The 11,428-nt window shown below is 43.5% G+C and overlaps 1 protein-coding gene across 1 annotated transcript in view; it reads left to right on the top strand.

Annotated features, from left to right (window-relative positions):
* Window positions 1-9,747, top strand: part of LOC112840493 (caspase-12-like) — an 11,748-nt gene extending 2,001 nt beyond the window's left edge. The window contains 6 exon segments of the mRNA XM_025893938.2: window positions 3,540-3,580; window positions 3,582-3,713; window positions 4,779-5,013; window positions 5,633-5,779; window positions 8,766-8,875; window positions 9,209-9,747. Of these exon segments, the coding sequence (XP_025749723.1) occupies window positions 3,540-3,580; window positions 3,582-3,713; window positions 4,779-5,013; window positions 5,633-5,779; window positions 8,766-8,875; window positions 9,209-9,307 (764 nt within the window). The 3' untranslated portion in view covers window positions 9,308-9,747.
* Window positions 9,748-11,428: the final 1,681 nt, after the last annotated feature.

Genomic DNA, 11,428 nt, shown 5'->3' with positions numbered 1-11,428 from the left:
AAGTGAAAGTGAAGGTCATGAAATTAGGGAGAGGCTTGGAGGCTGCACGCATGGCTTCTGCCTATGACAGGCAGTGTCATGGATGCTTGGTGACATTCTGTGAGCTAAGGCAGATGGAGAGTCCGTACACTGCAGTGGAAAGAGAACTGGAATGAAACGCAAGCAATCTCTACACTGAGCCCAATACTGCCACTGACTAACCATGTTCTCTGGTGTAAATAACCCAACCTTTCTGGAACTCATAGTTTTCAATGATATTAATAACAACTTTAAAAGATTCATAAAACATCAAACAGATAAGCAAGTAACAGCTGCATAAACAGAGTAAGGACGTGTTTAAGAAAAGCACGTTCAGAAACACACAGCAGGACTAGTTACACATACTGTGTGATCACTAAAGAAACTGATGAGTTATTAAACCACATCAAAGAATCTCTGTGTCTAGAAAGGGGTAGTGTTGTATTGTGTTGCGAGTACCATATTTTCAGATGTTCTGGACAAGTTTACAAAGGCATAAAAACTTCTTAATTTTTATTTGCTATATATATATATATATATACACACACACATATTAACTGAAAACTACTGTCTAGTCTTCTAATCACTGTTTATAGCAGAAAGCAAGATAAATCAAGGTCCTGCTTTCATGGAGTTGACAGTGTAGTGAAGATGCATGGACAGTAAACATGAAAAAAATAGTACAAGTCAGGAAATGCACAAGAGAAAAGAGGCGAGGCATGTGGGCCAGGGTGAACAATTATGAGAACTCATTTGGGGTGATATTTTGGTACATACTTGAACTATAGAGAGGGGTTTGTGCCACAATCTAAAGCAAAAGCATCCCATGGGAAGGAAGCAAGTCCAAGGGCCCTGAGCACATATGGACGTGTCATGTCAAAAAGCCAATCTGATGGGAGAGTAGCAAATTAGGGTACATGGTAGGAAAAGCCGTTATGGACTTAGGCTGAAGCTACCATACTACTCTGGGCCTTTTGAAAGTGAGAAAGAAGGATTTTACTTGCAATAGAAAGGCTTTAGAAGTATTTAAATGGAGGAATGATAAAGAAGCATAGCATCAGAAAGGCCAAGGGTATTCAAATATTTCAGTTAAAAAATAATAGCTTTTAGCCTGGGGTTGTACTAATAGAGAGGATGAGAAGTGGTAACATCTGATCTCTTTTGGAGGTAGAGTCAACAAAAACCAAGGATGGATAGGTTTTGCACTAATGCAGGAAGAAGAGGAATCAGGATGAATCTTGGTTTTGGTTGTCAACTAGGTGAAGCTTATGACTAACTGAGGTAGAAGAAAACTTGTAGTTGAGGGAAAACTCAGGAGAAACAGATCTCTAGGCATGGACAAATATTAGGAGTCCTTCCCTGTACATGTTCACTTTGATGTGTATAGTACAGCCCAGGGTAGATATTGAATACACAGGTGTATTCAACCCAGTTGTTCACAGAAGAACCAGGCCTAGGAATAGCTCTGGGGATTCAGGAGCATGTAGACAGTAGGTAGGATGATGTGCCTGAAGAGGCCACCTGGGCAGAGGTGACTCACAGAGGGTAACAGATGGTCTAATGTAGAAAGACCCAACTTTTAGACATGTGGCAGAAGAGCGAAAGCCAGCAGCTTGAGGAAGAACGGCCATAACACGCAGCATCACAGAATCCTGGAGAACACTGTTCAAGGAAGGAAGAAGATGTGTTCCACCAGAGTAAATGCTGAAAAAGCAATAAATGGTCAGTGGGAACTTTGATCACAAGGATTTGAGGGTGAGAGTGACAGCTAGGGTGTGTTGCACACAAGAACAAAATGAGAGTTGAAAAAATGGAAACAGTGCAGCAGGACACAACCTTTAAGGAGTTGTGCTGAGACATGGACTCGGGACAACAGCTGAAGGGGAGGTGTTTGTGAGACAGAGGGGTGTGAAGGCACGTGATATGCCATGGGGCGAACACTGCAGGGGGAAGAGGGAGAGGGATGGGACGGGGCTGAATAAACGCCTGAGTCAAGATCTTGCGGGGGAGAGGAATTGGAATTCCGGGCACAAAGAGAGTCACTTAAGACAGGAGGAAGTATATTCCTTCCTTTTATTGGGGAGGACAGTAGATGGGGAGAGCTGCAGGCAGATTAACAGATTGCTTGGTTCAAAAGATGAAATCATTCTTACACAAAGATACTGGAAGGAACAGAAGGCTGGTTTCCCTCTGGAAAAACAAAAGGCAGGAGAAAGTGGCAGATACCTGGTGGCTATTTTCAAGTATCTGAAGGTAATGATTCATTAACAAGCAGTTATAAACTTTTAATCTGTGCCAGACTATCATTCTAGATGCTGGAAATACAAAAATTAAACACACCTTCCCTGTCCTAATTAAGCTTACCATACAGTAAACACAATTAAGATAAAATATAATCATTGTTTTTCTGGAGCATTTACATAAAATAATCGAAACACAAGGTAAGATATTTTGAAGCCATAGAAATATTCATGAGCTTTCAGCGGGAAAGGAATTAGACATTTTTCTGGATGGTCCCAGTGCAGGAAATACATACCAATGCTTACAAGGATCATGCTTTGGGATCCTCAGAACTGTTCAGAGTGCTTTAGAACACTGCAAGTTTCCCGTTAGTGGAGACATTTCACTAGTGGTAATAACAACACAGTAGGGATACTGTGAGTGGAGTTCAGATATCTGAATAATGACTTGACCAGGCCAGATGATCATGAGGCCTCCTTCCAGATCTTGGGTACTGTGCTTATGTGAGTCTAATGTGCTGGGTATGAAAGATTAGCCCATATCATGATCACTGACAGAAACAGAAACTGGCGGTGGGGTCAGCAAGAAGCAAAAAGAAAGAGGGACTACTCAAGATTTTTGTTTTTGTCATTTTTTATACAAAATGGTTTTCTTGTTATATGAAGCTTTTTGAAGGGATGGCAGTAAGCGTTTCCAAAGAATGAGAGCCCAGTGAAAAGATCTCCGTGACTGCAAGGCAGGGGGTGCCACTCCCTAAAGAGTTATTTTTTTTCTTTCATAGTTATTCAGGAAATCCAGGCTTCCCAAGTGGACGTGCTGAAGCTTTGTCCCTGTAAGCATTCTCAAGGACTGAAGACTGTAAGACTACATGAGGTAACACCCTTTGGAGTAGGAACACACAAGACTGTCCACTCAAACTGCATACTGGGAACCCACTGGGAATTTTAGTTCTTGATACAGATGCCTTTGGATCAGCCCAAAAGGCATAGAATGTTATTTAATCATGTCACCTAATTAAGTGGCCCTTCCATCAGATTTCCTGTCTGTTTCAGCCCGTCCTCCAACATACTTGAAACTCCTCCCCACCACCGAACCAAAGCCAGGTTCCCGGAGTGCATGCTCAGCTACTGTACATGCTTTCAGTCTGGAGTCCTGTGTCTTTCTGCATGAGTACCTATCTCCATCCCCAAGTCCTCCAGCCATCCAGTCTGTTTTGTGTGGACTTTGCAGGCAAAAGTGGGGAGGCCACATGTAACTCACCCTGTGTCTATTATTTGCAGATATATCCAGTGATGGAGAAGGAGGGCCGAACCCGCCTGGCCCTCATCATTTGCAACAAAGAATTTGACTATCTTTCTGAGCGAGAAGGCTCTGAAAATGACATTTCAGGGATGCAAGGCCTGCTTGAAAACCTTGGATATTCGGTGGTTATTAAGGAAAATCTCACAGCTCTGGTAATGGCCCAGGATAGTGGGATAAGCTTCCTTCCTGGACTTCTTCCTTTGCAGCTAGAAGAACACAGTGCATGTTACAGGAATTCTCTTTCTCCAGAATAGGCATCCCTGGGTTTCAGCCTCTTCCAATGCACATTTTTATAGCAAAGATTTATAGGGTAGTATTTCACTAAAAATATTGGATCTTTCTAATGCTCTCAGTTTGGGAGGCACCGATGACTTGATAGTCTATGGAAGACACAACTCTGAGGCCTTTATAATTTCAATATTATGTGTCTAAATGTAAAGCCAAGTATGCAGTCAAAAAAAAAAAAGATTGTGAGCACACACATACACACAAAGTTGTGATCCTGTCTCTGCCAAAAAAATATCTTGGGTGACTTTGGACAAACCATTTGAAACCTCAGAAGAAATTTGTTAAGTGTCTCTACTTTATGTCAATAGGAAACAGTCCCTTACTCTCTGTCTCACTCTTTTTTAATAAAAACTTAGTCCCCTAAGTTTTTATTAAAAGTTTTAACTTAAAACTCCCCCCCCCAACATGTAATACAGATGAAAAGAAAGCCTTCCGGTGGGAGACCTGCCACCTCACGTGCCCTTCCTTATACTCCACCTCCCAGCACCTCCCCCAGCCTAAGGTTCTACTGAAAACCACTGGGCTACACGCTGTATGAAAAACCCGCTAGGGGTGCCTGGTTTGAGCCTCCTAGTCTTGGTTTTGGCTCAGGTCATGATCTCAGCATCCTGAGATCGAGCCCTGTGTTGGGCTCTGTGCTCAGCATGGAGACTGCTTGAGATTCTCCCCCTCTCTCTGCCCCTCCCACAATTCTCTCTCTCTCTTCTTTCTCTCTCTCAAATAAATAAATAAATCTTAAAAGCAAAACAAAACCCTGCTAACCTTTACATTCTATATATCTAATTTTCTGGTTTTATGTCAGAACGAAATTTCTCTCACAATTCCATTCTGTCCAAACCGTCTGATTCCTTAAAGCCTGCTCCACCTACTTTTTGAGTACAAACTGTAGATGGAGAGCTCCTAGGTAGTGACCCTGGAGATTCTTTCAGGAAATGAAAACGGAACTGAAGAACTTTGCCACCCGCCAAGAGCACCAATTCTCCGACAGCACGTTCCTGGTGTTCATGTCCCACGGCACCCTGGACGGGATCTGTGGCACGAAGCACAGAGATGAAGAGCCGGACATTCTTCCCGATGACACCATCTTCCAGATTTTCAACAACCGTAACTGCCAGAGTCTCAAAGACAAGCCCAAGGTCATCATCACGCAGGCCTGCCGAGGCAGTGAGTTGGGGTTACGGGACCCAGGGTGGGTCCAGGCATCTTTTTCTATTCGCCTAGCAGCTAGCCTTCGTTTTCCCAAGGATGGGTGACAGGGACAACATTTTAGAACTGCACTCAGGTCTGGGCCAGAAAGAAATTAGGTCTGGGGGCACCTGGGTGGCTCAGTCGTTAAGCGTCTACCTTCGGCTCAGGTCATGATCCCAGGGTCCTGGGATCGAGCCCTGCATCGTGCTCCCTGCTCAGCGGGGAGTCTGCTTTTCCCTCCCCCTCCCCTGCTCTTTCATGTGCTCACACGCCTGCTTGCTCTGTCTCTCAAATCAATGAATAAACAATCTTAAAAAAAAAGAGAGAAATTAAGTCTGTATCATTTTTTAAGAAGTGTGAAGCATGCCAGAATAGTAACAAATGTCCCGATCCTTCAGGACAAGGTCATTCTAAATGTTAAGTGGGCTCTGTATGGTTCCCAGTCAGTGAGTTGGTTTTTCTAGTAGTAACATACTTGCATTTTTAATAAATTCCACATTGGAATGTACTGAAGTAAGGGTAGAATGGTAGAAGAGATTTTGTGTGTGTGTCAGTGTGTGTAACTTCTTTCATAAGACAAGGGTGTCTCTTCCAGGAGGTGACGGGACCGTCTGGGTGACTGATGTGGGAGAAGCGTTTGCGTGGACATATTACCAGCCCTTGCAGCGTTATATCGCCAGTGATGCCATAGAAAAGACCCACGTGGAGAAGGACTTCATCGCTTTCAAATCTTCGACTCCACGTAAGTGACTTTAGAGAGCAGTCTCTCAATCTCCTATCAGTTTCCAGATCACAGGCTTGGCTATGATCCTACCTGATCACTAATAGAAGAACATCTCTTCTCTAATGATAGACTTTATAGAGAAGAGGTTTAAAATATTGAGATTATTTTTATAACTAGAAAGCTGAAAGTCTTGATTTTGGAGGAAACTTTCAAAGTAAACTGGACTTTCGTGAGGATCCAAACTTAAAATAGTGTAACTATAAATAAATGAAGAGTTGTTTTTGTTTGTTTGATTGTTTACTTAATATAGCAATGGCACAGAAGTGTATTTTAGTCCCATGGTTTGGTCCACCTGATCATCTACTAGCGGTTAAACAAGGCAATCAAGTAACACTGTAATACTTGCTTCACACATTCTAGAACCTCTTGGCTGGTTATTTGAGTCTAGTCTTAAAAATTTAGTTAACATTCAAATACCTGACTTCAGTATAATGGAGACAACGACTGAAAATCCTTCTTTGGCAGGAAAGAAATAGTAAAAGATAGAAACAGAAGATACGCCGAATTGATCATGGTCAAACCTGTGGGAAATCTATTTAATCGTCATCTATGGTATTGTTTTATGAGTGATTTACAGAACCCAGGCAATTTCCAGAATCTAGTTTACATAAGTCACAGTTCTTTTTAAGAATTTTATTTGAGAGAGAGAGAGTGAGCACAAGCAGGGGGAGCAGTCTCCCCACGAAGCAGGGAGCCCAACGCGGGGCTCGATTCCAAGACCCTGGGTTCATGACCTGAGCCGAAGGCAGAGGCCCAACCAACTGAGCCACCCAGGCGCCCCATACAAGTCACAGCTCTAAGTGCTCTGGTGTAGTGATTACAAACCTGGATGTGCACAGAATGTCATTACATGTAGAGTTCCAATTTGTAGGTCCAGGGGAGGGCCTGAGATTCTGCTGGCCCAGGAGGATGCTCTGAGTCTAGTCTGGGGAAACAGGAAATAGGCCATGTGGGAAACACCCATTCCATACCTGGAACAGCTCTACTTTGTCTTACATGTTGGAGTTTGAATAAAGTTTTATTGGAAAGAAGAGCTCTCTACTTTTAGCTACTAAAGGAAGTTAAAAAGGCATATCCAGCCTGATGTATGCTCTAAGAGACTGTTTAAGTTAAGGGCATGAAGTCTACTATGTGTAATTCCTCCATTCCTTTCTGTACATGTAACGATGAATGGAGACAACTGTTTCGGGGCACATGATGCACAGCTGAAGCAGACGTGCTTGCTGAGCCTTATGGAGTGACGAGCAGAGGGGCAGAGATGGACTGAGAGGAAAATACAGGCACCACCTCACACAAGTACATAATAACTGTCGACCCTGTTATGTGCTTTCAGGAAAAACGTGTTGAAAAATGAAGGAGTTAACTATGTCAATAGTAAGAGAAGGACATTCCAGATAGAAAAAGCAGTGTACACAGAGAACCTGGGAAAGAGAGGAGCTTGGAAAACAGGGCCAGTGCGTCTGGAGCATGGAGCCAGGGGCCAGTAGCAAGAGAGAGGATGGAGGGGTAGGCAGGGGCTGTATAATTTGAGACCTCATATGTTAGGGAAGGATTTGATCTTTTATGTTGACTTGCTTTATTACTAATATTACTTTACAGTAATAGTAATAGGAAATTTTGGTGAAAGGTACACCAGGCAATGATAAGACTGACATTTTTAGATGACCACTCTGGGGGTTCTCTGGGGAATGGGTTATGGTACAGCAAGAGGCGATATGGGGAGGAAGGTTAAAATGTGACTGCTGTATCATGGGCCACAGGTGATAATGCCAGTCTTGGGAAGACATAGCTGTTGAATCCAGAAATAATTAGTATGTGAAATTTGTATGACCTGGTGTTCAGCGGATATGGCAGGTGAATGAGAAGGGGTGACACAGAGGACTCGAGGTCACCAGGGATGATTGTGGTGCCTTCATTAAAATGGGAGTCCTGCCAGAAAGTGTGAGATGCCTTCAGCATACTTCAGGAGGAAAAGAAGAGAGTTACAAGGCTGTATATTTCAGAAAAGAGATCGGCATCAGGATTTGGGGACATGATTGCCTAGGGATTAGCTTTAATGTTCTAACAATGGACAAAATGATCCACAAACAGGGAGCAGATTGAGAAGACATCCCAAAGCAGGGGATTGAACTGGGAGAGACGGAAGTCCCAGTCCACAGAGTGGACTCCGAGAGTATGGCTGGAGTATAGGAAAGCAAAGTAAGACGAGCATGTGTTGTCAGAGTTACCCAGAAAGAATCTGGGAGTTACGGCCAGTTTCTGATTTGAATGAGGGATCAGGTACAGGTGAGGCTCAGTAAGGGACCGTGAGGTTTAATGACTCAGAGGTCATGGCTGGTCATGGGGGAGCTCTGCGTGAAGTTATAGGGGGAGGCAGACAGGAGCCCGGGGTGAGCGGGCTACGAGCGTGTGAACATGGTGAGTGAGACAAGCCCGAGAAATGTAACTATGAAAAGGAAGAAGAAGCAGGGAGGCAGCTGCAGGTAAAGGGACGAACAGGGGACGATTGGCTTTCTGATCACACTGCAACAGTGAGGAGAAGCAGAGGCTCAAACAACGTTCGTGATAAAAAAGTACGGGTACAATATTACATTAGCAAACAGTGCAGATGAAGAGGTCCAGACTCAAGGAATGGCAAGATCTAGATTTTTTTTTTGATTATATAGTAAGTGCTGAAGGAATTCTGTTCTTTTCCACTTCCTGCAGCAGTTGGGGGATAACTTTGGCTCTGCCTAGGAACACACGCAGGGCGTTTTCGACTGAGGGCCCATGATGGTTTTCTCTTTGCCCGCTGTGGAAACCTGACACCCCAGCTTTATCCAGATTTGTCTCTCTCTCTCCAAAGCATCAAAATCAAACCGTGACCAAAAGCTATGGCTCCAAGAGTCCTCTACACTTATACGAAGGACACATCTCCCAGTATTTCAATGCCTTTTATTTGCAGATAATGTTTCTTGGAGATTGAACACAGAGGGCTCTGTCTTCATTTCCCAGCTTATCTACTACTTAGGAGAGTATTCTTGTTGTCACCATTTGGAGGAGATTTTCCGAAAGGTAGGGTTCTTCTTGTCTTTTCACTGTTATGCCCCAGAAAGCTGTGCAACCATTTTCAAACCCTTTTTTTGGGAATCCTGAAAGATCTTAAGCCATCATGACACCCCTTCCTGTACCCCAGGTTTGCTTAAAGAGGAGGTTTTTTTTGAAGTACCGCATGGAACCAGAGTGAGTTTCTCTGACTCTGATAGCCTTATTTATTCAGAAAATGCTTTTGATGATAATATTTTGTTCATATATGCACTATAGCCAATAGAGATGCACTATACTCCTAAGAGAGAAGTCCAGATTTCCCTCTTAGGAAACCTCTGAAGATTTTCTTTACTACCTTAGGTTCAAAATGCATTTGAGAAGCCAAATACAATGATCCAGATGCCCACGATTGAGAGATTATCCATGACACGATATTTCTACCTCTTTCCTGGGAATTAAAATCCATATGAAGCATCTCAGGTAAATGTCTCCAAGAAACGGAATTGGGTGCTCCCTTCTCAGAGTCTGTACATATAACCTAGAGTGGAGAGTGGGAACGGAGAGCAACTGCCCACTAGTCAATCTCCTCTGCATTTTCTTAATGGCCCTCAGTAAAACCCTGCTTTCATTTGAAATTATCAGAAATTGTAAGTCTAATGGTAGCCAGCTAGAAAATTCTTCAGTCTTCATATCTTTCAATGACCTACCTAGTGAGTAGAGAATATTTTGTTCCGATGCATGCCTAGAACAATTGGCCTGGCACAGACAGCTGATATGTGGCTTCCTCCCCAAGAAGTCAGCTGGGCCAAGTCTCATTCCTTCTCTGTATGTGATGAGGCCCACCTGGACCACAGGGTCAACTGATGGCTGTTGGGTCTGTGCCGAGGCGGTCAGGCCCCCGTGCAACCTGGACCACAGGGTCAACTGATGGCTGTTGGGTCTGTGCTGAGGCGGTCAGGCCCCCGTGCAACCTGGACCACAGGGTCAACTGATGGCTGTTGGGTCTGTGCCGAGGCGGTCAGGCCCCCGTGCATCAATCGCAGGACCCTGGGATCATGACCTGAGCTGAAGGCAGATGCTTAATGACTGAGCCACCCAGGTGTCCCCCTAAAAACATATAAAGGCCAGTGTGAATTTATTCCTAAGTAGTAATTTTTTAAAATGATCAGAATGTAATGAGATACCACCTTACACCCGTTAGAATGGCAAAAATTAACAAAACAGGAAACAACAAATGTTGACAAGGATGCGGAGAAACGGGAACCCTCTTACACTGTTGGTGGGAATGCAAGGTGGTGCAGCCACTTTGGAAAACAGTGTGGAGGCTCCTCAAGACATTAAAAATAGAGCTACCCTATGACCCAGCGATTGTGCTACTGGGTATTTATCCCAAAGACACAGATGTAGTGAAAAGATGGGGCATGTGCACCCCAATGTTCACGGCAGCAATGTCCACAATAGCCAAACTGTGGAAAGAGCTGAGATGTCCATTGACAGATGAATGGACAAAGAAGATGTGGTCCATATATACAATGGGATATTACTCAGCCATCAGAAAGGATGAATACCCACGATTTGCATCGACATGGATGGGACTGGAGGGGATTATGCTGAGTAAAGTAAGTCAAACAGAGAAAGACAATTATCATATGGTTTCACTCATATGTGCAATATAAGGGACAGCACAGAGGACCGTAGGGGAAGGGAGGGAAAACTGAAGGGGGAGAAATCAGAGAGGGAGACAAACCATGAGAGACTCTGGACTCTGGGAAATAAACTGAGGGTTTCTGAAGGGAGGGGGATTGGGTAACAGGGTGGTGGGCATTAAAGAGGGCACATTTTGTGATGAGCACTGAGTGTAATATGCAATTAATGAATCATTGAACACTACATCAAAAACTAATGATGTACTATTTGGTGGCTAACTGAACATAATAAATTTTTTAAAAAATAAAATTGTATTTTTAACAATGAAAAAATTATCAGAATGTTGATTTTTAAAAAAAATTACCAATATATATCTGTATCTGTATATTCATTATTTTAACATTCAAACTGCAAATGAAGGCCAATTTATATAAGCACTAAAAAAAAAAAAAGCTTTACTTTGTTTTAATCCTGAGAACAATACGATTATGTAAGAATATCCCTTTAGAATGGAAAGTTATAAAGAGGGAAGTGAAAAATCATGTGTTCCGTGAAATGATTTATGTTCCCTTTCCTCCATCCTGCTGTCTCTCTCTCTCTCCCCACATATACAAACTCACAGATGTATTTAGAAACATAACCATGTAAGATACTCTGTGACGTGCACTTTTCTTTTTTCAAAATAACCACCGAGGATTCTGATGAGTAAGGCAAACAGCGTGAGCCTCTGAGGGCTGGGGAAAGCCATCCAGGGCTGACTGGGGGGCGGGGGGTCTCCAAGATGTCCTCAGGCTGTCCCTTCTGTCCTTGTCACTGAGCACCTCTGAGCATCTCAGAGATCACGGCTTGGTCAGAGATGCTGTTGGAGCTGCAGCTCTTACTGGTACACCGCGAATGCAGCCCTCCAGCCAGCAAGAAAGGGGAAGACACAGA

This window comes from Callorhinus ursinus, unplaced genomic scaffold, assembly GCF_003265705.2.
Source record: "Callorhinus ursinus isolate GAN/ISIS: 27379988/994484 unplaced genomic scaffold, GSC_fseal_2.0 scaffold19, whole genome shotgun sequence".
Taxonomy (NCBI): Eukaryota; Metazoa; Chordata; class Mammalia; order Carnivora; family Otariidae; genus Callorhinus; species Callorhinus ursinus.
Note: the sequence above shows the minus strand (reverse complement) of the source record. Positions and strands in the feature narration are given on the sequence as shown.